A 27901-nucleotide genomic window follows, 5' to 3' on the forward strand; every position below is an offset into this window, starting at 1 on the left:
AACTAAGTTGGCAGATAATGAGCTACTGTAACTGATGCACTTTATTACTTTAGTGTGGAGAGAAAATACTAATCCTGTTCAGTATTATAAAGCATTACAATTATTAGGACAGTGATGGAGACAAAGGGAGAGAGCAGAGCTTAGTCACCGGGTAGACCATTGGGTTTAAGGCCCTGTATAAAGGTAGATTCTCCTTAGGGGCTGAGACCCCCTAAAGACCTGATCCTAGAATCGTCCCTGGTACATATCAGAAGTGCACTGTGCTAAAAAATAATGCTCGTAGAAACATTTAAATTAAAACACGTGCTGCAGCGCCACTCTGGTGGTAGGCTGGTATTGCAGGGGGTGCTGCGGTTGCCATGGTACGGTGTCAGCAGCGGAGTGGGCTGAAAAAAATAGCATCTGAACGACTCTGACGATGGTTCCGTCCTGCATTTTTTCATCTGGAGAATTACAGAACGAAATATCTAAAAGTGAGACCGCTGACACAGACAGGGCGGTCAACAGTGCTTTCTTATATATAACGGTAGCTAAGTAAGCTAAGTAGTTACAGTAAGTTGGCTAAAGTTAATGCTAGCTTGCTAGTAATTACGGCTATATGGCTAGGTAACAACAGCCAAACGAGTCTAGCTAAACAAGAAGCTGCTACAATTGCTACAAAGTGAAACCACACAACGGCAGCGGGAGTTTCAGAAATTAAGCGTGGAACGGACGTGCTGGAGCCAGAAGACTCCAAACGTGAGGTAAAACACACACCACCTGTTGATGGTAGATATTTTGTTGTTGGTCTGCTAGCTTTTAGTGGTAATAAGCTAGCTGTCACTCATCCAGCGCTGTTAGCCGTGTAGAACCTCTGTCATTACGCTAAAGTGCTTTTCGTATAGTTTCCCACCGCGTTTTCTATGGGACTATTGCACACTACCAGAGCTACCAGTGCGTTTGGCTTCAGGTGTTAACGTTACGTTTTGTTGAGATTACTCGGCGAGCAGTCCGACAACAATGCATATGTCAGCAGCAGACGGCCAACTTTAATCCAGTCTGTTCCTGTCAGAGAGAGCAGGCCACTGCTACTGTTGTAGTAAGCCCCTGACAACAAGCAGCTGTTTGGACATTTGTTTTCACCAGAGAGCTGTGACCTGGCTGTGACCACTCCTGCCAGGAACCTGGAGGCAGCGCGTACAAAGAAGCAGAAGATGTGAAGGATAGAGGAGAGGTGAATGGGGATGATGTAGCTACATGGTGAGTGTTAAAATATTGAGACATTGAGACAGGATTCGGTCTAATGTTAATCATTGTAGTTTTTAGTGTGTGTGTGTATATATGTTGCTAGTGAATATAGAGGCATTCAAATGAGACTTCTGAGACAAGAGATTTTCTTGTTAAAACATTTAGCCTTTAAATATAATCTATTATTTGACAAAGATATACAATAAAACCTAACATCTGGTTCATTTTGTATTCAGTTGTGAATTTGCTGCCCTGCTTGACCTACAAAGATGCTCATATGTGTTTATGGTGATAAGGCTTTGTGTATTGGTGTTGCCATAGATACTTGCTCCTTGTACAAATAGTGTCAGGGTGATAAATGGGCCAAATGAATGCATGAATTGACATTCAACTTACTAGGTATGAATTATTTTTTTAAGGTAAAAAAGGTTGTTTGACTTATAACAAGTATAAGAATAAAGAAAAAACTCAAGTTGTTGGACTGAGCAGGGAGGGAAAAAAAATACATATGTTTTTATTGTAACAGTATTGTACCATCAAGTAATACTACACACATAAGAGAAATATATGGGGATTACCTGAACACAACGCTTATTTTTTTCCTCCTCTTTTTTTCTATAATCTATGAAATATGTGTGTCTTATTGAGATGAAAAATGATAATCCAGCTGTTAAATTAGTTACCAGAACAGATGGGGGCAGGCTAGTATTTTCTATGTAGCAGCAGTGTGGGATAGTGATATCATACATCATTCAGGCTCATGGAAAATTCCACCTCGTGTGTTGTCGCTTAGTGACTAAAATACACAATACAGAAAACATGAGAGAGGCCAGTTGCTCTAGCTTCTTATTAATGTTTTATATAGAATTATGAGGTCATTTTATCTTTAGTTGTTAGCAATGTAATCCTAACATCCTAATGTAATTCAAAATCTGATATGTTTCTCACTTTTTGTGTTCAAATTCAACAAAGAATTTCTTCTCAAAGTGACACCATGGAATCTGAAAACGCCACTGACCAGTATGAAGATAACCGAGATGTTGATCTAAGTCGCCAATCCCTTCAGAGTACTAAGAAAGATTCTCGAGCATCATCCTTCCAGAAACGCAAAAAAAACTTCCAGGACAAGATCCAAGATGAAGTGGAAAAAGGCGGCTGTGTTGAGAGTAGATCAAAAACCCGAACCTGGCGTTCAGACCCTGATCGGGACCAGATTTCAGATGGAGAAGGACGGAGAAGTAGTGGGTCATATTACTCAGAGGACTATGAGTCTCATTCAGAGCACTCACTCTCGCCATACACCCAGTCCAGAACTCCATCTCCTACTCTTCAAAGAGGGGTGCGGGCAAAGAGAATTTCTAGCAGCCCTCTCTGTAAGACAGGTATGTAAAGCACGGTAGTACTCACCTAACCTGAATAAATTTGCTTTACTGTCCAGGTGATGGCAGTGTAAGGCTGATATTTACATGTTGATATCTACTGGGTGAACAAACATCTCTTATTAGAATAAGATTTTCTGAGCAGTTTTCGCCCTGTAGTTTCAAGTAAATGTGTTATACACAGCAAATATTATACTTCAGAACTTAAACTGAAGTAATACTAAAGTTATTACCAATATGTTGTTATGCATAAATGTAGCTGTTCAGTCTGTGTAATCTAGCTTCATCCTTACAGCATTCATTTGGGACTCAATGTGTTTGAGTAATGGACCCTCATTGTCATTATCATTAGATTGTTTTCACTGCATGTTTGTCTCTCTGCCCCCTAGGTGGTTTGATGCACCGGGGTGTGTCCCGTCCACAGCGTCCCAGTGGCCACCGTCAGGCACAGCAGCATCGAAGAGGAGTGCAGTCACAAAGCAAGGAATCCACACCACCTAAAGACCTGGACTTGGTGACTAAGCGGATGCTTTCAGCTCGCCTGCTTAAGATTAATGAACTTCGTAATGCACTTGCTGAGCTGCAACAACGCACTGATGAATTACAAAAGGAAAATCGAATTCTTAGACAGGTATGCCTAACCTTAGAGTTAATGTTTGGGTTGAATGTATTAGGTGAATCTTGAAACAATACCAGCACAACATAAACACATCTTTGCATACAAATCAGTCATACAAGTATTTACCTTTCCTTAAAATTCTTCCTCCTCACCTTTAATATTTGTGGCATCCTAAAATGTCTTGTTTTCGACCTGGCAGCTTCAGGCGCGTCAAGAGAAAGCCTTGCAGCGCTATGATGACACAGAGAGTGAGATATCCCAGCTGTTGTCACGCCACTCCAATGAGACCCACGTGCTGCGTGAACGGCTGAGGCGCACTCAAGAGCGGGAGCGGGCAGCTGAACGACGTTTGAAGGACAGTGAAGAGCAGCTACAGAGAAGTCAGAAGACCGTCACACGGCTGAAGAAGCTTGTCGACCAAAGAGAGTTAGGAGCCAGGGATGAGCTAAACCGCAGGCTGGAGGAAGAGAAAGCAAGAGCCCAAGAGGCAGAACACAAAATTAAGGTAAAGTATTCTGAAGTGAATTTATTTACTAATTTATTTATAAAACATAAAGAAATGGGGTTAGATGTCTGACAGTGTTGTCTACACTACTACAAACTGACACTAAAGGAGGTTATGGACGATTATGGATAAACCTTGTTTTCATCTTGTTTAGTGAGAAAGCCTCACTAGTTGTTGTAAATTGTACTTATGCATGTGTGTCCTGAAGGAGCTGGAGCGTAGCATTGAGCTGAGCAACAGCAGTTACCAGCGGCAGCTAGCTGCAGAAAGGAAGAAGACCATCAGTTCCCAGGAGGAGATCAAGACTCTGCAGGAAGAGCTGGAGCGACTGACCAATAAACTCAAGGTGCACACACAAAAACATTTAGCGACTGAAACAAACTGTCTTCCTTTATGATTGTGCATAAAAAGCATCTTGCTCACTGTATGAAAATTTAATTTTGCTGATTTCTTTTGTTATCAGGAGAAGGAGAGAGAATTAGATGCCAAGAACATTTATGCCAACCGCATGAAAAACTCACTAAGAAAGGATACTGATAGCTGCACAAAACGGAATGGTAGGGTTGCAAGGTTGTTGAAGCTCATTGGTGTTTTCTGTGTATTTAACACACCACTGAATAATGCTTTCATTTCTCATATGGTCATGAATTACTATATTTACCTCATTGAAGTTTAGCATGTTGCATGTATATTACAGAAGGTGGTGAAAATGTTTTATTTAGGTTTCCTGTTGCCTTAAATCATATGCGCCTAGATAATTCTTTTTTTTTTTACCTGGATTATGTGAACAAAGACAAACACGGATGTTAATAAATAGGTTTAGTAAAATTGCTTCCAAAACTTTGCTGTTGTTTTATGCATAGTCCCCAGCAGGAACAGCACCAAGGCAGTGCAGACAGAAGACAGAATGTCTAGTCTGGATTTCCCCACACCTCCCCCTGCCATCACTGATACTAGTGAGTACAGTGAACAGCCACCTGATGAATATCTGTCGCTCAAGGTAAAGTGTCTTCCCCTCACCTTACCCACAATCCACATTTGACACAGTCTGTCACTCATGTTTGTCATTTACCTCTTGTACCTGCTTCTCTCAATCAATTTCTGTCAACAGGAGCTTGACAGAGTGGACAGACATGCGGAAACAGAAGACAAGCTTCAAAACTGGGAAGAGAAAAATATAAGAGACAGAGAAAGAGACAGGGAGAAGGAGCTGGAGAAGAAAAATGTGCAAGAGAAAAAGAAGAAACAGCAACTCAACCAGGAGATGAATGTGCTTGAAGAAAAGGCAAAGACACTAAGAGATGGTAAGTCAAAAGTATACCTACACTTACTTATTGCCTTAATTAGTAAAAAGCTTGGGAAAGAAAGAGAAATTGCTTTTATTTAAACGTAACACACACACTATGTCCACAGGTTGGGCGAAAGAAAAGGAAGAAGAAGAGAGAAAAAGGACAAGTTCCTTGTTAAACCTCAAAGAGGAGGAAAACCTTAAGAAGCATGGTCACGTTCAAGAGGAGGTGGAGAGATGGAACCAGGAGGCTCTAGCTAATCAACAAGCAACAGAAGAAGCACGCCACAAAAAAGATCAGCTGCTTGCTAAGATGCATGAAATAGATCGTCAAAACCAGGGAGCACAGGACTCCATGTTTGTAGAGTTAAATCCTCGTGACTCTGGTAAGGGTATCAGTGACGATTCATCTCCCCATTATCCTGAGCAGAGGAACCATAACCCTTCAGTTTTCAACCTCACGGAATCAGAGGAGCCAGCCAGTTTGCGTGCCAGTGCTGGAAGCAGGGAAGGTGGAAGAAGAAGACCAGGCATAGAAGGTGGAGCTGTTACAACAGGAATAGGAAGGAGACCACTACGTACCCAAATCTCCAGCGATGACTTGGCATTTGGAAACTATGCACCATCTTTTGCGCATTCACTACCCCGAGGGACTTCTGGTTTCCCTTCATCTCCACCCAGAGAGGACAAGGACTCTGCATTAGAAGCAATAGGTGTTTTTAGCCTCAGAGCTGTGGAGACAGAGAAGGAAAAGGACACAGAAAAAGGAGCAGGGAAGGGCAGGAAGTCTAACCTCATGCAGCAGCTATTCGGTGCCCTGGCAACACCTGCTGGTGACAGTGTGAGCACTTCCAATAAAATGGAGGTACTCAATAGTCCTCTAACTACCAATGGAGTACGTTCAAGAAGGGAAGGACTGCTTAGCTTCAACTCAGGATCTTCCACTCCACCAGCATCCTCTTTGAGCACCCTACATGTAGCAGATAGCAGACCTGCCATTCGAGCCGTCACCTCCTTTGATGACGACATAGAGGAACTGACTTTATGAAAGTAGGTAGTTCCATAGCAGGCAATTATGTTTGTCAGTCACTAAATGAGATGACATGATGTGATTTCCAAAATATAAGAGACTAAATACAAGCCTGAGCAAATATTTTAAAATAAATCTGTAGAACAAAAAGAAGTGGAAAAAACTTTTTGAAAATTAAATAACATACAATTCTCTATAAATAGTAAATCATTTAACCTATGTTGCTTTTTATGTTTCATCATATAGAAAATGTTACTTAATATTGTTTTAAAATATTCAGGTCGGTGTATATGTATAGACACATTTATGATGGTTGTCATTGCCGTTGAAACTGGTTAAATCAGGAACTTATGACTCATTTTTTTTGTATTAATGTTGATTACACTTTTAAGATATTGGTTATATTTCTCTGGTTCTGTTCCAGTTTTCCTGGCAGAATACCATATAATGTACCATAATAATGTTTGTTTGACCAAACGAAGCACAATAGAGACACAATAAATAAGGACCTAGAATTTGTCCTCAGACACACAAAAGAACATATTTCTTTGCATTTCACATTTTATCAGGTTGTAATAGTTAAACGTTGCAGACAATCAAACCACCAATAGCTGTAGGAGAAACTACCTGTTGAGTTTTAACTGTACTGAAGTGAACTATATTGTTTTTTAATGTCTATTTATTTAGTTGTATTTGTAACACTTGACATCCTGTAATGAAAAGCACTATACTAACCCACACCACAATGAATCAATAAGCTGCAAAATATCTGTGTAATCTTATAGGTATCTCATTTTTGATAAACCTTTTGTATTTATTCTTTCAGAATTCCAGCCATTTTTGGTAAATACCTAATAACGAAGACTTTGTGATTAATGCGTCTGTTTACATGTTGTGATTTTTTGATATTTTGTAAGTATGTCCAGTTGTACTATTAAAAGAAGAAGTTAAATTGTCGTGTTGTGTTGAGTGATAATAAACGATAGTTACACTGAAACCGTGGCGCACCTGCAGTAACGCTCGTGTAGCGGGAGGTCTGGTTAGAGGGATTCCTGGGACGTCTCCAAGCAACAAGAACCTGACGCAACCTTCTCCGCCCCCTCCTTCGGTCGTCCGGCAGCTCTGCTCAAAAACAAGTGGACCGTGGGGCTGTAGAGGTTCAGCGTCAGACGCGGAGAGAGCAGTCCGGTAGTGATGGTTTTCACTGATGCTTGGATTCAACTCGGACCGGCGCTGGTTAATTCTTGCAAGGTAAACGAGCCGTACGCAGTTTGTGTGACTGTATGTCAGATGATGCCGGTGGTGAATCACCTTGCAGGACGGAAGGACGCAGAGATATATGTGCGCCCAGGTGTAGAATATGTGGACGCAATAATAGTGAGTTAAAGTGAATAAAATTTATTCCATAACGTGGCATCATTTTTTTATTTTCATGGCTGTTTTCTGAAGAAACTAATGAAGCATTTCCCCGGAGAGAAAACTTGGTGAAAAAGTTGGTATGAAACTTGAAACTTAAACATAACTTCAATTCCAACATATCGACTCGGTCAGAACTATAAAGGTAATGGTAATTATTAAACCCGATACATTAAGGAGAGAATAAAACAATACAAGCTGTAGGTTAAATGTTCTGGCACCCACACATGTATAGATGCTGTAGCAGTATCTGTGTTTTTTTTGTTTGTTTGTTTTTTATCTCACTTGCTGCTTTTCTACATACACACAGCTAGGACACCTGTTGATACCCAATATGTGATTAATAAAAGTCTTGTTGATTTGGTATTTGTTGAACCACATACTCTTTCATTAAGTTTTTGTTGCCATAACAACAAATCCAATATCCCATAATGACTGTACCTTTATGAATAGCTTTTGTGTTAACACCGGCTACTCATCTCTGTCCAGTGATATTTATACATAATGCTCATATTGTCATCTGCTGTATGTTAACACTGCAGTTTGAGACCTCTGAAATGGGAATGACTCAGAGGCAGACTATGCTATATATTGGAGAGGTACAGACTTACATTAACTTTGTTGGTGCTCATCGGTCACATATGTTACGTACACACGCCTGCATTTTCCAGACAGGAGAGCCAGAACCTCTGAAGCTTTTAAGCCAGATGAGGTTTTGGCATCTCATAGTCCAACACCACCAAATAAATTTTATTGGCATGGCAATACTGCAACTGGATGTTTCTGAGCAATCAAAATCTGCAGCCAGATGAATACGGCTGACGCTTGGTGAGTTTGATTCCAGTCAGGACATTTGGAAAATGGGGATAAACAGTGTTTTCCCCCCTAATCTTTTCAGTTTTATTTTTGTTAACTGAACCCCAGGCCGCATTTATTATTCAGGATGTAAATTTTGGCTTCCATAAGCAAAAATTTCCTGCTGGTCTATTTAATAGCAGCTTGGTTCACCAAACGTGCCTCTGAAACGACTAAACAGTCAACAAGAAGCTGGTCTGGGGTTCTTGCTGCCATGATTTTAGATCATTTATTTCTTTTGTGATCACAGCTTGTTATAATATCTTCATACACAAACTTTTTGCCATCTTACTAAATCTCTTACCTCATGCAGTATCCTTTCACACTTGACATCACTTCCTTACCATATATACATGGTCTATGAACTCTTTAAAAATGCATGTGTTATGGATCTCCCTATTCCTTTATTGGTCTCCTGTTACAGAGTGGCCCCCAGAGACAAACTGATTTCAGCAGAGAATAAGGAGAGGATCTATTCATAGTCATTCATAACTCTGCACAGTCAGAGGTCTATATTACCTCGCAAAACAGCCAAGCCTATCATTAGATATAAGGGCAATGGTCTGCTGTGTCCATTATGGAGCAGTGCTAACCACTTACTGAACACTTGAAGACGACGCAGGGCAGAAAGTCTGCTTTTGTTGCCACTGTTGGGTGCAATAAAGATTTATTTCCATATTTAGACTTTATTTGCTGTGGGCCTCCAGGCATGGTCCTAAAATGGTCTAATACCAACATTTGGATTTGGATGGAATGTTGAAGGAATGGAAACATTTTGTGGTATATATATAATTGGGTATGGGTGAATAGGAAGAATAAAATACAACTGTGTATGTCCTGTAATGTTGTCGTCAGCAGAGTTTGGTAACCACGCCCCCTAGAATTCATGAACACGTATTACCATGGCAACAACGGTAGACTCCCGCCTAGAGCACAAAAATCTACGTAACCAGCAAACGAGATACAAACTCCACTGTTATTCTCTGACAACAGTCTCCAGCTGCTCCAACTAAAACCACAACAACAACGTTTCATACTAGTTAGCAAGTTAAGCTAGCTGAATGGCTGTAGAAAGGTACTATAGCAAACAGGCTAATGTGACACAGGTACTTGTTTACTAGTGTAGCAGCTAGCGCACCAGAAAGATTAGCTAACGTTAGTTACCTGAATGTAGTTAAACCATATTGACCGTGACGTTAATGGTTTTTAGTGAAATATCAATTTACCCACCTGCAACCTCTGCGCCTGCCCTCATGCCTTTTTAAATCAGAGGCTCTCGCCTTTCTTTGAAAGCGCCACCTAGCGGTATATTTAGATTAGATTAGATTAGATTAGATAAACTTTATTGGTCCACAAAGGAAATTCCTTGGTCACAGTAGTTTAATTACATACAGACACTCTTGAAAACTATTAAATAATAAAAATGAAAAATTTAGCTAAGGTGTCTGTGTTTCAATGCGCAGGGTGGCTTGTTGCTTCACAACAAGAAGGTTCCTGGTTCGAAACCTAGCAGGGGCCTTTCTGTTTGGAGTTTGCATGTTCTCCCTGTGCTTGTGTGGGTTTTCTCCAGGTACTCTGGTTTCCTCCCACAGTCCAAAAACATGTATGTCAGGTTGATTGGTGACTCTAAATTGCCCATAGGAGTGAGTGTGAGTGTGTGAGGTTGTTTGTCTCTATGTGGCCCTGTGATGGACTGGTGACCTGTCCAGGGTGTACCCCTGCCTTTCACCCAAAGAGAGCTGGGATAGGCTCCAGCAGATCCCTATGACCCTGATTAGGAATAAGCGGGTATTAATGGATGGATGGATGGATGTCATGAAGCCGAATAGTGGACTACACCTTTAAAAAGAGGAGTACTCTGTCTAATGAGTTCATTATAGCTGTAACATTAATGTGAATCAATGATACATGTTTTTAGCGGTGATTAGAAGGGTTCTTGTAAAAACCAATACTGTCTCTCATCTGTCACATCAGTTTGGTTCAGGCAACAAGTCCTGAGGACAGGAGGTGGAAAAGTTGCAGATTCATTTACAGAGCTCGTGTCGTTGCTATGGAAACAGTTTGTTCCTGTTAAATGAAAATCCTGGTGGTGTGTTCGCTTTGTGTGCTGATCATTTATTTGATAAGTGAGAAGCCAATCACTCTGTCTAAATCAGTTTATAGGAATAAGAAGGTGCACACACTTTTAGAATCTTTCTGAGAAAAGGTCTAACTGAGCCAAAGCTGAGGTGTAGCCGTTGTGTCAGATGTCACATCAGTTTTGTCTCTTGTGATTTAGAGATGGTTGTCATTGGTTTTGCCAGTAAATGTTTTATAACTCGCTTTTTCTCTCCCCTGCAGTTCTAAAGGCTATCTATCACCAGAACGCCAGTGGAGAGTTTAAAAGAGAAACTTTCTTGACAAATAGACGAGAACGTGGAGGCAGGAAGGCAAAAAGTCACAGCTTTGATCATTTGTAACAATGAAAATGCCCACAAATGAAAAACAAACCACTTTATCTTTTATTTTGACACATTTTTGAGAAGCTTTCTGCATTTAGCCTTTCCATTATGGATGCACCCTCACTTCCACAAATCACGGTGGACAGCATCAGTGCCTCAGAAGATGCAGGCACTGAGGAAGACATGGATTTGCCCACAGATGACCACCTCATGAACCTGAAGGCTTTGGCAGAGAAATTAAGACTGGAGACCAGGAGACCTTCGTACCTGGAATGGAAAGCCCGACTAGAGGCGGACAGCTTCAGACAGTCAGGGGCTGGAAAAGGTCCAACTGAAATGGAGCAGGATGGGAAACTAGTTGCACACGAAGACAATGTTGTGAGCTCAGATGTCATTCAGTGCAAGCTTCCATCAGGTGTACTGAAGGGATTTGGAAACATCGATGAAGCTCTTAGTTGGCTCAGGAGAGAACTGGTAAGACACTGATTTTTAATGCGTCTCTGTTCTCAAAAAATGCTATTATTGCACAAACTACTATTGCAGAAAATATTGTTGGACAACTGAGATTCAAATGTAAGAGCTTAATCATCACAGTGAGAAAAGTGACATAACTTTAGCTAATTTGAATTTAACAATGCACATAATGTCCAGTTACTATCCAGAAGAATCCCATTCAAATTAGTGAGAGATATTGATTGGGTCTCAGGCAGAAGCATCAGGCTTTGCTTACACACTGTTTCTGCAAGTGTAATCATTTTTATTCTGCACAATTTCTCTGCTCATTCTGCCACGGTTAATAAGTTCGGCCTGAGCGGCACTGACAGAGGCAAAGTACAAAACAAAAACATTTTGCATAAAGACGGTGGGCAAGAGAGAGACAGCGATCTTGTTTACAGACGTTTGCGCATGGACAGTAGACACAAAGGGGATAGTGCTGAGAGATTTCTTTATAGATGCCCCACTCTGAGTTTTCCTTATTGATTTTGTTAAACTATAAGGACCGAATGCAAAAACCTCCAAACTATTTGTGTTTAGACAAATAGTTTGACAGTTAGGGAAATATGCTTCATTGCATGTGGTGTAAAACTTGATGTGAAAATATAGCTGCCTCCTAAAATAAAAACAAACCACCAATAGTTTACAGCATTTTTTATATTATAACATTTAAGCAGTTATCACAATTCTAATTGACCCAGAAATGAAATATAAATGGTTTGAGCACAACTGTTCTGTTTGCATCTTCATGTCTCTTTTCTCTTTTACAGACAGATATGCGCTTGCAGGACCAGCAGCTGGCGCGGCAGCTCATGCGGCTCCGGAACGACATCAACAAACTGAAGATTGAGCAGACGTGCCACCTGCATCGTCGGATGCTTAACGACGCCACTTTCGGCCTTGAGGAGCGGGACGAGCTGTCCGACCTGCTGTGTGAATGCCCGGTGACCCCGGGCCTTGGCCTCTCGGCACCCCTGAGACTCATCGGCGTCACCAAGATGAACATTAACTCTCGCCGTTTTTCACTCTGCTAGTGGCAGTGATCACATTACAGAGTCCTGAATCCTCAACAGCTTGTCTAATATTATCCTTGCTTCAGCTATTGCCATATATTAGATACTTATGAAATCTAATGTGAATTTAGGATTTGACTTGTGAATTTTTTGGGATGTTTGTGTTTATCTAGTTCAAACTGTCACACTCCACACAGTCCTTATAATCAAAAAGAGATATTTAGGTAATGTATATTATGTAGCAAGAAAGGTTTGACTTTAGTGAATGCAAATATGCCATCAAACCACATATGGCAGCTTTATACAGCAACCTCTGTGCAGCAGATTTTAGACTTTAGGTCATCAGGATTTTACAACTTTTAAACTAAACTAGAACCATCTCAGGCTTATTCCTGCTCACACTTTAAGTCCTATTAGTTATATTATTACCAATTATACAGTGTATTTCCATATATTGCTGAGACGCTGTGGTTTCTATCTACAAGCCAAGCATTTTAAGCACAGATTAAATATTTAAACTTTTTTTATTGCCTATAGATCTCTGTATGCTTTTTTTTCTTTCATGGATTTTAATGTAAATGTTTTATGCTCTTAGAACATGAATTACTATATTGCATATTTGATTTAGCGAGCATTCTTCTATGTAGTAAGAGACGGAAATTGTTAAGGACTGTAAAATCATGCTAGTTTCTAAACTCGAGATAGTTTCCAGTCTTTTGCTAATAAGTATGTGCTAATAAACCTTTTTTTTTTTTCTAACAGTTGTATCAAACAAAAACATAGTTTCATTTCATGGGTAAACATTAAATTATAACTCAACTAGAAATCTCTGTGTATACCCAGTGATATGATTACATGGCTCTTGTTTTGATCCCTCTTGTTATGTTCGTAGTAATTACTGGTTACATCATTGGATACATACTCATTTTCTTAACAAGAAAATAGATTGGGGGCAGGGTATTTGAAATGCACAGACTATGCACTAAGAAAAGAAGTTTCAGGGTTTGAGATGCCCCTCCTTGTGGCCCAGATATACAGTACAATTTGAACAAAACAGTTTTAAGGCTCTTACACACACCTCAACATTAAATTTGTGTGTATAAATGAACAGATTACTTCTTGAAACAACTTGTGAAATAATAGAAATAACATTTGTGTGTACCACCTCAGATTGTTCCAACAGTATATGATTAGCCCCCTACTAATATAATACTCCTCACAACACATCATACTATCCCCTGAACAGTGGGACACGATTCTATGTTGGCTGGATCTTGCATTACTAAGCCATTCAATGGAACATACCTTAAAACTGGTTTGGTAAAATATGAAACCTTAAGTGCGCCATTGTTAGTGCTGGTATTTGTGCTGGTTCTCAGAAATGTAAGTGATCCATTGAGTGATTGGATGCATTACATTTTCAGCCTTTAATTTACTCTCATCACAACAAAGTCTCATCATTGGCTTTTTTTGTTTTCTTACGGTAGGACCTGTCACTCAAACACAGGGTACAAAAGTGAGTCTTTTATCATGACATTATGTCTTAAAGTGCACATCGACACCTGGAAGATTTGGGACATATATGATGAAGAAACTCAGATACACTGAATAAGCAGCCCCACTGAAGTGGGGATGCTGTGATGTTACTGTTGGCCTTAAGCGTCTGAAGTACTTATTCTAGCAGTTTTGAGGTGTTTTGACAAAATGTCTGAATGGGATACCCTGCTATGTCCCAGAACAGAGTTTAATCAAATCTGTGCTTCAAATACAAAGCTACAGGCCAGTAGTAGTTTAACACAAAGACTGGAAATGGAGAAACAGCTTTGACCAAAGGTAACCAAATCTGCCCAGCAGCATGTCTAGAGCTCAGCAATCAACATGTCACATCAGGTTTGTTTAAACTTTACAAAAATAACAATTTCCCATTGTGCAGGGTTCTCTCCACAGAAGCAGTCTAGCACATAATGACTTATAAAGCGTCATAATGTCATTTAATCCTTTCGACTTTGTATGTGTTGAACACACCAGACAATAAACATTGTAATCACTGAGCTTTAGAGATAGTGGTAGGTGTTACATTCTAATAAAGCCAGGTTAGCTCTTATGTTAAGCTGATTCCAGGCTTTGGAAAATGACAACGAATTCAGCCTATCCCACCTCTTGTCATGCTCTATAAGGACTTGTTTATACCGTTAGGTCCTGCATGGAGAGAAGAGAATGGTGTTTATGAATTTTTGCATCAGGGAGTATATACCTCTCACCGATCCCTGTGCCCCTCTCTGGATGGCCTGAGGTGGCATGTTATGAATGACTTTGCTGAGTCTCATATTTTCATGCATGAGCTCCAGTTTTATGTGGGCTTATTGCCGCTGAAAGCCCCGACTCCTTTTGACTGAAAGCCTGCCAAAGGCACCATCACACACACTTTTTACTAAGCTGCTTGTGATCATGGTCGTCTCATAGCTCCTTCCTCTTTGATGACTTTTCAGGTTATATTTAAACAGCTATAAGAAATAAATTCAGAGTAACGAGTCCAAAAAACAGTTTGTTCCAGAGAAAAACAAAAACTATGTTTGTGCTTAACAGCTGTTAGCTATTTTATGAACTTCATGCCTAAACCTCCTCATTTGCATGACAAAATGACTTGACAGGCATAAAATCAAGCACTATCTCAAGCACTAGGACCAGATACTGTACTGAGGCCACAGTCCTACTGCCAAAATTTGGCCCTGTTGAGAATTTAAATAAGCAGTTGGTTTCTGGGAAATTATGGTATTTGAGAACGTCTCCAGTTAGGTTTTCATATTTCTTGAAGATTGATGCATTTAGATAAGTCTATCTTTATCTTTTCTCTATCTTGAGCTTTTTGTATTTTTTTTCCCCCGTTGTTGACGACTGGGAATGTAGGTGCTGTTCTGTTCCAGGAATATAACAGATGTGACACCACAGAGAGGCACTTCTCACCATGACTGAGCTGCAAATTCAAGCGTGAATGGCTGACACAAACCTCACCAAGGTGAACCACAGTGTGAGGCTGGCGAGAATCCCAGACTGAATCTCACGGCGAGTCTTTGTGTAGGAGTGTGTCAGTACATCCCAGTCTCAGCAAAGATTTACTGTCAGGATTAGATGGTTAAAGACCAGAACACCACAGCCCAGAGAAAAGTAAACACACGAAGGGAGTGAAACAGCAGTATTTTAACCAATCTTAGCTCTTTTGGATGCCGACTTCTATACCAAAATTTTCTTATTTCCTCTTTTGAGACACTGCTTCATTACTGTATGAGGGATATACTGGAAAATCTTTAATTAGTAATGACACTCTGGAAATAAAAGCTGAATCAGACCATTTTTGTTGGAGAAACAAGATGGATTGCAGAGTCATGAGGTTTTAAGTTTGACCACACAATTAAAGCGTTGGAGTGTCGAGACACTGATTCTGGCTGGATTGGTTATTGGAAAATAAATTTATAAAGTCATACGAAGACTTGGACCAGCTCCTGGACACACATACATGACAAGAAGCAAAAATAGCTTTCAAACTACAGGTTTTTATGTCACATACTATGTGGTATAATAGTGTAATTATAATTAATTTACTAAAAAAAAAAAACACTGTGTGCTTTGGCAATAAAATATGTTGAACACTGTATGTGAGACCATTAACATATGAGCAGTCACGTGGTCTATTATTGATAGACTGTAAATGTTATAGCTGCTGCAAAGCTCACAAGAAAATTTCAATTCAAACAAAAGCCTATTTGAAATTGCAACTCCAGTCTCCCTAATCACACTGTTCTAGATTAAGTGAACCTTCATTATGGCTGAACTCGTTTTCTTTCCTGACTACACGATCTTTTCACTGAAACCAGTCTGATTCTTCTTTATGAAGCCAGCTTATGCAAGGAGATATAGAGGCACCACAAGGGCTCCAGTCATTGCTGTAAAGATAATTGAGAATCTCTTTATAAAGCAGCATGGGATCTTTTAATGATTTAATTAAAGCAACTGATCAATTTAATAAATGCATGCTGCAACTGAGTAATGAGTCATTCTGTTCTGTCTGAAATTGGATTAAGATTAGCATTTACAGGAGGCCAATTAGGACTCTTACAAGTACTGTGAGAAAAGTACTTCAATTAAAAGCAAGAGGATGTCAAAGACAATAATTTATCCACCACCTGTAACAAAACAGTGAAGCAACCACTTACAGCAAATAGTGTTCGTGAGATGAGAGAAAAAAAGGTGTTGACTGAGATCATCTGCTTCTTTTGTTTGAGGCAGACAGTGTCTCAAGCCAAAGTAGCTATTTGAGCCCAAGGTGTAGTGTTCCTGTGTGTAAATATACTCCTGCAGCTCACCTCCAATCCCACAACAAATATGAGACAGCCCAGACAATGGACAAATGTCTTTTGACTAGTTTGTTTTGTACCTTTAAAAGAACTATGTAAGCATATACATGAAGGAAATGTTTTGAAAGTCTCGAGAGTGGCTTCACAGAAGGAAATCTGCTCAACATGAGCTGCTCTGACAATTTCTGGTCTCTCACACTCACAGAACTAATCCCCAACTTTGAGGCCACTCAGCAACATCCAGCGTGGTTGCTTTGACGACACTCAGACCAAAGTTCCTCAGCAGCTTAGATGCATCCAAGCGAATAACCAGTCAGAAAGGATCAAAATCAGATCACATAACCTTCACATCTTCTGTCAGTTTTTCCATATGAAATCAGGAGGTTGGTCTCACATTAGACTGTAGATAATGCAGCAGGCAGGTGAAAAGAATAACGTATTCTCATTTGATATGTGATGCATTTTTTAACACCAACAGACGAAGAGTATATTGCAGCTGTTATTTAATAACTATGATTTGCTCAACAACTGTAGTTACAGTTCATAATTACCTGTCTGTGTCTGACAGACAGTTGGCAGCAGTACTGCAGTGTAAAGGCACAACATAAACATAATGACTTAACAAGATGACCTGCATGACGAAAAAACAAACAAAAAAAAAAAACAACCTAAAATAGTAAATTTACATCAGTCCCCACTCAATTTCTTCAACCGAATGAGAATTTTTGTTTTTACAGCATTTCCTTGGTCAGTTTGAATAAGGCAAATTATATAAATGAGTAAACACTGATAACAAATTATAGTGTAAAACAAAGTGGTACACAAATCTTATTGAAAAACAATTATATATAGCAAATGTTACACTGTCACAGCAAATGCACAAATGTGAAATAAATGAAGAAAACCAAAGTTTGCATGGTGAATGAAGCTTGATTGACCTAAAGTTATACAAAAGCACAAATGAGCACAGCCTCAGTTTTAACCTTCTAAAACGTGTACAGTCCTCTGTTGGATTCTCCAGAGTCTTTAAGGGCATTCAAAAGAGAAAACTTCCCAGAAAGATCGGAGATTTTCGCTACATTAATGACAGCAGTGGCAGATACTGCCAATAAATGAGTACAAAGATCAAATAAACTTTAAAAGTAATTCAGAGGCTATGAAACACTCTGAAATGCAAAAATATCAAACTAACTTTATGTTGTCTACATGGTCTGCATAAGTGCATATGTTGACTTCATGTTTCTGTGGCAATAGGCTGAGGTTTTATTTGACTGTGTAGGGACTCCTCTTGACAATTAGAGGAAAATATGACTAAGCAAATCTTAGGTCAGTGCTAAGGACCACCTTCATCTGATCCATTCAGCTCATGCCTACTGTTTATTTGAGGCTGATATCCACCCCCTACCACCCCTCTCAAAGAAAGCACCCCTTACTTTGTTCCCCGTGTCAGGGTGTCACTCCCTCCTGGTCCATACTGCAGCCGAGAGCTTCAATGTCATTACTGATGTTAGTGATCATACGGTCCCACTCGTCTCCTTCAGAGGCCTCCTGGCCCTCGTCTGAGGCCATGCTGTCGCCACTTCCTTCCGTTGCTCCATTGCCATTGGTGGTGGAATCGGAGGCCGAGCTGGCCGTACGTCGATAGCGGCCAAAGCTGTCTGTGATGATTCCTCGACCATCTTTGACACCAATGGTCTCAAGAAAATTTTCAAAGTGCTGGCTGTCCTTCTCTGGTATAAAGGGCCGCAGGCCTGCCAGGGAAACGACATAAACACTTATGTAAATATTAATATTCGTTACCAGGCCACAGGTGGGTCACTCTCTGTGGTTACATCTTTTTAGTCTACATTTTACGATAAATATACTTGTGTTAAATCTATTTGGAGGATTTGGAACCACTGGTGGATGTCTCACAATTTCATGTTGAAAATCAAAAACTGGGTCTGAAACTGTTTGTTCAAAAATGTGGAAGTGATCATGAGGTGTGGCTTTTCTGGCATAGTCACTAAGCAAGGCTATAATACTGTTGTCAGTGGTCCACGTCACTATTACCCACCATCTACTCACAAGATGACCGCAGCAACACATTAATGCATTTCAGGATCCGCTTGGCGCTAATACTTTACAGTAGAACTGAACAGTGAAAGTGCCATTTACAACACTGAGGTAAAGTGTTCAAGTGATCAAAGTTTATACCATATTTTAACGGTAAGTGAAAATTAAGTAAGTACTCAGTTAGCAAGCACCCTCTGACATCTGGTTGAGACATCTGTCATTAATCTATACCCAGATTGGTTGTCAGGACACCATAAATACAATCTGGAGAATTTGTAATCTGGAAATCAAATCACAAGACTTAACATTTTTTGGTTAACCTAATTTCCTTATTCATTTTTAAGCTTAATAAAATAAAGGTTTAGCTATGAAGGATTACTTTACAGTAATGTGGTGGGAAACAGAGTGGCCATACCAAGTAGGAGGAACTTCCTGCTGTCCCCATAGAGTTGCCGCAGGTTTATGCAGAACTCATGGATGGAGGAGCCGTTCCGGTATTCATGGAGCAGTGTAGCAAACTGCTGGATCTCTTGCGACGACAGTTTTGTCCGAAGCTGGACAGGGAATTGAAGGATAAAGAAAAATTAAAATTCAATTGTCTTATTCTGAAACAAAGAAAGAGAAGGTGAAATGTCTCACCGTGGTCATGTAGTCCTGTAGAAGCTCTGCAGCAGTGGTACTGAGCTCTCCTTCACTCGCTGTCTTAGTCTGAGGTGATGCTGGGGTGGAAGCTGTTGGAGAGTTTCCTTCTGACTCCATAGAGTCCTGGAAAGGACTGAGGAAAGAATGCATTCCTTGTAAATGACGAGCCAAAGTAAATGTGACATCTCTAAGAGACAATCTTTCTCGATCACTATGCCTAAAATTGAAACCTATCATCCTTACAATGTGCTGGCTTCTGCTTCAAAGGCCTCCTTAACGTCAACTTTACTTGAGGAGTCATCTGAAAAAATTCAAGTGCATATTTAGAGGTTCATACAAAACTTCAGTTGTGAAATTTTTATTAGCCTGAGAATGGAGTAAAAATCCAAAGATGCCCATAGAATGAAACAGTGTTATATTTGACAAATGGCTTCAAAATGTTGCCAAAAATCTATTAAATCTATATATCTGTTTGACTTTGCATAGACAGCTGTTCCTGTCCTTACCGCTGTATACAGAAAAGTGTCTTGTAGGTGTAGTTGCTCCATCAAAAATGGCTCTGTCCAAGAAGTCGATGGTTGATTCTGTATAAACAATCTGAAAGACCTGGCTGAGCAAAAGACACAGCTCCTCCGCAGCCGCCTGAGAGACAAAAATAGTCATTACTAAAAACTAATGTCACATCTGTTTTCCATAATGTCAGTACTATCCCGAAGGCTTGAAACTTTAAATTTGGTTATCCATGTGTTAGAGTGTTGGTTATCCATGTGTTTGTTAGTAAAACTACACAAACAAAAGTACATGAGTCAAACCAGACTTGCTAAACATTTTTATCATGCCTGGCTAGTAAGAGTTAACGTTCATCTCACTCTCAATAGAGGATAATTTCTGTACATTCTCATTCTTAACACGTTGCCACAATACTTACATTTATATTTTAAAGCAGCTTCAGTAAGTTGATTTGGAGTGTACCTTGAGTCAAAAGCCACTGTGTAATCTAATCTGACTAAAGAAATTAATTCTGCAGGTTTGCATTTGTAAACATAGCTGCAGATGCATGATAATACCTTATTATCAACAGCCAGCACAAGCAGACAGCAGAATTCCACAAGCACAGCTCCACTCTCCGAAAGGGAGCTGAGGGTCTGAGATTTGTTGAGATCTGGACATGAGCTAGGACAGGGAGAACCTCCTGAATCCTGGGCTGAAAAATACATAAAACACATAGCCATATAACATTTTTCAAAACCTGAATTGCTGCCAATTTAGCAGGCACAAGTTTTTTGTTTTAAATATATGAATCCAAAACTCTTCCTTTGTATAGGACCATATCAGTTATTTATGCCAACTGGGCACTTGTTTTAACCTGGATCTGAAGGATCAGATCCCTATTAGGCTATTCCCAATATTAATTTTGAAAACATTACCCAAAAAAGGGATCTAAAAATTTGACTACTACTTCAGAAGCATGTCACAACTGGAATGCGGGTAACTCAAATGTAGATGATCACTGCTCAAACAAGAGCCTTAATCTCTTCTACATGTATCTTAAGTTTACTTAATGTTACAACTTCAGTCTGAAAAATTTGACATTTTCAAGTTTTAAAATTTTCATTTTAATATGTCAATAATGCAATTAGCGGTATGTTCTATTAACCTGTTTTGATCACCACAAGGTGCAACGAGTCATCCCTGATGTAGGACACAGCAGCAATATCGTGGATGGGCACTCTCAGGATGATGTCCTCTCCATCGCGCCATACAAGCTTTATGTTGTATGCTGACAAGCTCACCACTGCATCCTGCTCTGACGTCAGCTGGCCTGCCAACTGATGGGACTTCTGAGAAATATAAGAGCCACAAATAAATACTGTTACTTACTCACAACAAATACAGTATTTTCTGGACTTACAGTAAAATATGGTAAGTATAAGCAGAAAATCCTTGATTGCAAATATTGTGCATTTATGTAAACGTCATTTAGTATTCAACTAGTTTATAAAAGAGAGAGTGTCCAAATGAAGGATCAGGTTGTATCCCCTTACACAGGCACTTACCCTTGCATTGTCAATGAGCTGCAGGACCTCTGTCCTACTAGATGGGTTCAAGTATCCTGGAACTGATGTGAGCTGCCCCAAGTACTGGACAAGACATAATATGGTCAGATATTTCACTCAGATGTGTAAAAAGACAAACACTAACCCAGTATATTAAAGAACAAAAGATAGCCATTATTTTTAACATAAGGTTGGGGTGTCAAATCTACGCCAGTAAAACTCACTTTGACTTCCTTCTCAATGTAGTCGTTAAGCAGGATGTCAGGGTCAATGCGGTGGTCTGGCTGAGAGAGTGAGAAGGTGTGGAGGGCCCTGCGCTCCGTGGCCTTCTCTTGGGCCTTCTTGTCCCTCCCCTTCTCCCCTTTCAGGAAGACTCGCTTGAACGGAGACACGATACCAGGCTAGTGAAAGACAAAGTGAGCATGAGAACATTTGGTTTTTGCCTGTGTGGTAACCCAGCAGCATCAGTCTGTGCTTTTGGTCTCAAGCTGCCTTTAAAAATGCATTGAAAAAATAACACTCAGCTTGTGTAGATTTGTAACATGTCAGATTCTTTTAATGATAAACTATTGGTAATCTCATAAGAACCTCTATGTCCATGACACACATGATATAGTTGCAAAGCACTTACAAGTGCATCTACAAGTTAAAAGTGCTTAAAGAAAAAACAAAACTGTTCAACTTCTGCTGACTGTGGTACTTGCATGCCTTGTAATTTCTGCTGACCCTGCTTCTCCTGCCTGTGGCCATAGCAGATTAAGGTAGGGCATATGGACAGCTCTGTGTGTTACCCAATATGTGTTGCTCAAATGTCTACAGCTGCGTGGCTGAAAGGAAACTCTGCATTTTGCAATAATGGGAGGCTTTGCATTTGCGAGTCTGCATTAAAATATAGGAGAATCAAATCTTTAGTGTGAACTTGACCCTCAGAACATCAACAAGCAGCTGCAACAAATGTGTCACAAAAGTATAAGTATGATTATCCATCTATTTTCGAAACTCTTCATTGCTTTGTTTGCATATGGCCAACAGAAAAACATCAAATTTGGCTCTATAACCAAGCTCCAGCATCAGTAAAATGTCAAAACTGTTTAGCAGTTTAAGAGCACAGTTAAACGTATTTAACAAAAATGTTAATAGACTTCATCCATAGTATGAATGCAAATTTAAAAAATGATTTCTGAGCATATTTCTAGATTCAAAGCATGTGACAAGCCTACCTCGTTCTCCATGAAACCATATGCTACAAACTGCCTTCTTAACAGTGAGTGCACAGCCTGACTGCGGATGATGCTTCTCTCACACAGCCTAAACTAGTCACCTGTTGCCTCTGCTCACACGCAGCGAAAGCTGTCAGCTGGTGAAAGACGCACGCAATCAAACACTGCCTGAGTGTGTGTGAGGGGTGTGACCCTCCACAGAGGAAAGGAAGTGTCTCGGTCTCTGTACCCGAGAACAGGAAGGGGAACAGCCACAACTTCCTGTGATGACACGCGCATGCATGCTTTGAATACTGAGATGCTTAAAGACTGCAACGAAATTCTTGTGTTGTCTTCAGAGTCTCTTCACTGATGTTGAAGAGAAACAAGTGTGATGATAATCACATACATTCCACACTATTAGATTTTACTTGATGTGATAACTGTTTCCTTCTATCACTCACTCAAGACTCTGCAACTAAAGGGCCAGACACTTCATTACCAAACCACAAAAGTACAAACTATATATTCTTTTGCACTAACCACAGATGGCACATTTACAATGCAGATGATCCCGAAGACTGCTTTTCAAACACCCAATCTGATTTGTATTTGACTATTATACTGTAGTCATAATTTGGTTCCTGCCTGATGTGATGCAGACATTTGATCACTAACTTTAGACTCCACAGACACCCCACCCCTCACCTGTCTAACTAGTATATTATTCAACTGAACATAGCTCCTAAAGACAAGTACATTAACATTTTATGGCTTCTCCTTGTGAAATACGAGACGAGAGCTACCATAGCTGACCCCAGTGAATGGCAAGAGGAACAGGTGCCTTTTATGGCGAAATTCAGTTTATAAAGAAATTACTGAGGATATGGCTTCTGCACAGGGTGTAGAGCAAAACACTTAACCCAAAGTTGCCCGTTGGCCAAGGTGCTCCCTCACTAGTGTATGTGTGTGTTAATGATTGTGTCGGAGTGTGATTGCATGTGCAAATGGGCAAACAGTGCAAAGTGCTTTGACTGCACTTTAGCATAGAAAAGACCATTTACCATTTTGTTCTTTGACATAAATGGTCCCAGGGTGACAAGTAGATTATAAAACTTTCTCATACTTAAGAACAATGTAGGAAAACTTAAACCAAGTGTTAGAAGAATCGAAATGCTCACAAGCAACAGAAACAGCTGCCTTTTATTATTTTGATTTTTCCACATTCAGTACAGTATAACACTAACATTCCAGTCCTAGAAATAATCATTATCTCCTGTCTATGGATGACCTACAGTGAAAAAAAGCAGCCTATGCAACATATGTATTTTCATATGAATTGTCATATGATGTATTTGCCCCAAATACTACGGCAAATTTGTTCACAGTGGCCGTTAAGAGAAATCCTATAATCTTCCAAAAGTCCTAAATCCTATAGACTTTTCACACCTACACTGCAGCACTTCTGTTACATGAAGTTGATTTCACTCTTTAATTAGTGCTTGTAAGAGATTACCACTCCATCCAGGCTGAAAGCAATTGATTACAGTTTATGTGTGAAGTATGATTTCACTCTGCTGTGCTCCTATAAAGAAAACTCAGTTCTCCAAATATCTCTGTCTATATTTCATGCATCACCAGAGATTCCATGACAAGCAGGAAACCGTCATAAATGTGTTCATATAAATTAGTTAACACAGTTAGCAAAGTGACTGAAACTAACACCTTATCATAACAGAAGTAATGGTGCACAGTTATGTAAAAATATATCCAGGCCAAATTCTATTCACTATCACCACCATGTGGCAGGAATAAGAACTAGATGCAGGGGTGACAATGATCCCTACACGTTATACTGTTGATAAAATACTAACAAATAAAAAGAGGACATAAGTTGTTCACTAAAGCTGTGAAATTATATCAATTAATATAAAGTTTAATGGGAAATGAATTATTTTCACCAGAGGATGATGGACTTCCTGAAAAGCTTAAATGCCAAGTTTAAATCCATCTTTTACAAATTGATTTATATACAGCAAAACCAGATAACCTATCATTAGTGATAAAATATTTTGAGTGGAATTTTTAAAGCTATGTAAGAGCACACTTTGGATTTGTTAACACTGCTGGAAAAACAAACCTTCTTAATACTTGGCTATCACTTCCTTTCTGTCCAAATTTCCCTTCCCATCAACAGGAGGCAGAATTAAATGGAAAGTAACATTTTTCCATGGAAAAATAATGGAATGAACAGCACAATCATAACAAGGACGATAACCTCAGACACTTCACTTCTCCTGCCGTGAATTCCCTTCATTCTGTCCTTCAGTTTCCTATTTGCCAAGCAGAGGAACAGAGCTTTGTCTCCATATCAAACAGGATCACTGGACAGTGAGCCTCGATTCCCCGTGGCATGACTGACACTGATCACACACACACACACACACACACACACAACTATGCAAAACCTCATCACCCTCTGGAAAATAAATCCCCTGCGCCTATTGTTATTTAATACAACTATGGTCAACACTTTTCTTTTGACCACAACAAACTATCACTAAGTTACATCTAAATACGTTTTAATGATCTGTAAAGCAAATTAGCTGGTGTAATATTATAGAAATACGAGACATAAAAGAAAAACACCCTTAAGTGCCAGGTAATCCTGGACTGAGATTTAACTAAGTTAACAATTTAAACTTAACTTAATCTTATACGAACAATCTGTTGCGCCTCAACTACGCTGCCTTTAATTAGCGTTAAAGTCCATTCAGCGAGTTACACACGTTATAAACAGAAAAGACAGTAAACCTGTCAGTCTGCTATGGTCAGTGTTTTGCCTCAGTGCTACTTTATAAGAGGCTAAACTTAGCCAGCTAACAGCTAAGCTAGCTCAGTTTGACAAGCTAGTACGTTAGCTAGCCAGTCAACTTGAAGGAGCTACAATAAATACATAAAATGCCCGACTTACTTTTTTCACTTTTTTCACATCATCCTCCATTTCTGCGTAGCGGTCCTCTTCTTCATATTCAGTTCAGCGCGGAGATCCAGAGGAGACAAGACAACACTCATCTAACAGCAGTTAGCTTGCTTGCTAGCCTGGCTAGCCTTGGTGAAGTACTGCCCGAAGTTAAGCTGTTAGCAAAACGCCATGCTGATGTTTGCCTTCTTCCTCAACCTTTAGAAAAACGCCTGCGTGGCACTGGTGTAAAAGTCGCACGTTTCAGTGCAGCTAAAACAACTAAACAAACACCCTGTGAATAAGACCAACTAGGACGAGACAGCCAAAACTTTTCAATCGTGCCGCCATTTTGGGCGTTAAACTGCGGTCCATCATGCTTTGCTTCGCTCAAACCAAAACAGCTGCTGCCGCTGCTGTGTTTGTGTCTGCAGGATGACAGCAGTGTTGACACCCCGTGTGCATCCTTTCTGGGTTTTTACTATAACCATAAAACATTTCTTTTTTTCAGGGGACAGAAAATCACTTCATAGCTCTGAACTATAGCCATAAATTCAGAGTGACTTTGTTATTTTTGCTGCAAATGTCTTTTAGATGTTCTACTTCAAAAGCTTTACAAATGGCATGACCCAATTTCTTCATATCCTGTGAAGTGTTTTTTAAGTAAATGCTAAAGTACTGAGTCTGAATGTGTATCAGGAAAGGTCTGGATGAATTTTAATATTTGTTAATTTTATGTTTAGGTCTGTGGGACATTATTTGTTTTTTTATATACTCTATAGAGTTCTAAGCAAATCTAATCTCACAATATACTGAATATTTTACATTTTTTAACCTCACACTCAGCTGCCCGATAATCACTATGTAAACTATGCCACATTAAAACATCTATAATTTAACCATTTTCCCAATTTGCAACAGGAATTCATTCATAATTAGTGATCAGGTGGTGAGTGAAAAGAATAGCAAAATGCCTGGAACTAGTGTAAATTAGAAACCCTTACATGACCATGGTTCAACCGCACCTGTGTTCTCATTCTTTTCTCCCTTTAGATAAATAGATAGATAGATAGATAGATAGATAGATAGATAGATAGATAGATAGATAGATAGATAGATAGATAGATAGATACTTTATTGATCCCAGAGGAAATTCATTTTTTAAAAAATATATATAATAGTCTATAGTGTAGGTCACATTTTACTTGTATGCAGGCCTTTTATTGCAGCCACTTTCACCTGTCAAAATGTGAGATGTGCATGTGAATACAGTACTGATATATTGTGCACTTTCAAATACTATATTTATTTTTCTCTTCTGGGATGAACAGTCTGATATATGAATCTACAGTAAGGCTTAACATTACATTTTCAGCATAATATTTCTCTTTTCATCTAAAAACCAAAACATACAAAAAGAACTTTAGCACCATATGTTATTAATAATATTCATATTGTTCCCAAAAATAGGGCGAAGGTACAATACTGGACATCAGTCTTGCTTTTTTAAAGAACTGGGATTCCATGAAACAATTTACTTACATTTTATATTTAACAACAACAAAGAAATCATTCCTTATATGTTCTCAGTCACAACATAAGTTGTATGAGTACACTTTCATAAAGACATGGCAATCTGCCTCGCATTGTGCAAACTTTTGGAATACCCCACATAAATCATTTAACCTAGAGAGTATCCTCATAGGTCTGTGAAATACACCAACAAGCTCGCACAATCTAGAAACCGACTGAATATAAACAAAGCAATATTTCCCAACACCTTTGATAACAATTTCAAAAATCAGCAGCAATTAATATGACAACCATAGTTGCTTCATTTGAATATCAAAACCATTTTTAAACAAAATATTACAGCCAATTCTACAATAACAACAAAAATAGATACACACAGATTAAGGACATATAGATGACAGGAATTTACAACACAGCAATCACGTTCTATATATTTTTTTTTTACCCAAATTCCAGTAGCAGAAGTACATTTGTGCTCCTGTGTGTTTGCCAAAAAGATGCATTTTGTCATCTGCCAGTTTCATTCTCTCAGAGAAAATCAAGGAAAGAAAATCCTAGTGCAGATTGAATCATAATAAAACAAAAATCATACTGTATGTTGAAACCAGTATAATACATATATGAAAAGAAGAGTAACTGTTGTTTTTTGTGCAGGTTGGAAAATCAAAGTGGCACCATAGAGAGTTGAGTTCTGCTGTAAACTGCGGATTTGAGGTGCTAGCTCTTGAGCATTTTGAGATTGCAAGTTTGTGGGGTGCAGGCTCTCTCAGTCAACCCGGAAGGCCATGTTCTCAAAAAGCCAAAAAGTGGACTCTGAAGTCCACAGTGGTAGC

At 39.4% G+C, this 27901-nt stretch overlaps 3 protein-coding genes across 6 annotated transcripts; 2 read left to right on the plus strand and 1 right to left on the minus strand.

Annotated features, from left to right (window-relative positions):
• Positions 1-375: 375 nt before the first annotated feature.
• lca5 (lebercilin LCA5) lies at positions 376-6926 on the plus strand. Of its 3 annotated transcripts, none has more exons than XM_026319403.1 (10): positions 376-743; positions 1126-1239; positions 2200-2609; positions 2996-3237; positions 3425-3730; positions 3939-4076; positions 4194-4287; positions 4594-4730; positions 4842-5034; positions 5144-6926. In XM_026319403.1, exons 3-10 carry the CDS (start codon positions 2222-2224, stop codon positions 6064-6066), a joined length of 2421 nt encoding a protein of 806 aa, XP_026175188.1. In that variant the 5' UTR covers positions 376-743; positions 1126-1239; positions 2200-2221; the 3' UTR covers positions 6067-6926. The 3 variants fall into 3 exon arrangements, with proteins under 3 accessions (XP_026175188.1, XP_026175190.1, XP_026175189.1); XM_026319405.1 differs by having other exon boundaries at positions 2215-2609; XM_026319404.1 differs by lacking the exon at positions 376-743 and having other exon boundaries at positions 753-1239.
• Positions 6927-7161: 235 nt separating this feature from the next.
• On the plus strand, positions 7162-13049 carry fam167ab (family with sequence similarity 167 member Ab). Its single transcript, XM_026318698.1, has 3 exons — positions 7162-7299; positions 10660-11234; positions 12026-13049. Exons 2-3 carry the CDS (start codon positions 10869-10871, stop codon positions 12287-12289), a joined length of 630 nt encoding a protein of 209 aa, XP_026174483.1. The 5' UTR covers positions 7162-7299; positions 10660-10868; the 3' UTR covers positions 12290-13049.
• A 4057-nt stretch (positions 13050-17106) lies between these two features.
• On the minus strand, positions 17107-25919 carry ccm2 (CCM2 scaffold protein). 2 transcript variants are annotated; one of them, XM_026319055.2, is made up of 10 exons: positions 25548-25919; positions 21599-21775; positions 21375-21458; positions 20975-21158; positions 20385-20521; positions 19824-19959; positions 19561-19618; positions 19315-19450; positions 19091-19229; positions 17107-18371 (listed from the first exon to the last, which is right to left on the minus strand). In XM_026319055.2, exons 1-10 carry the CDS (start codon positions 25575-25577, stop codon positions 18067-18069), a joined length of 1386 nt encoding a protein of 461 aa, XP_026174840.1. In that variant the 5' UTR covers positions 25578-25919; the 3' UTR covers positions 17107-18066. The 2 variants fall into 2 exon arrangements, with proteins under 2 accessions (XP_026174840.1, XP_026174841.1); XM_026319056.1 differs by lacking the exon at positions 25548-25919 and adding an exon at positions 22595-22833.
• Between the last annotated feature and the right edge of the window lie 1982 nt (positions 25920-27901).

The sequence above is a fragment of the Mastacembelus armatus genome, chromosome 24, assembly GCF_900324485.2.
Source record: "Mastacembelus armatus chromosome 24, fMasArm1.2, whole genome shotgun sequence".
NCBI lineage: Eukaryota > Metazoa > Chordata > Actinopteri > Synbranchiformes > Mastacembelidae > Mastacembelus > Mastacembelus armatus.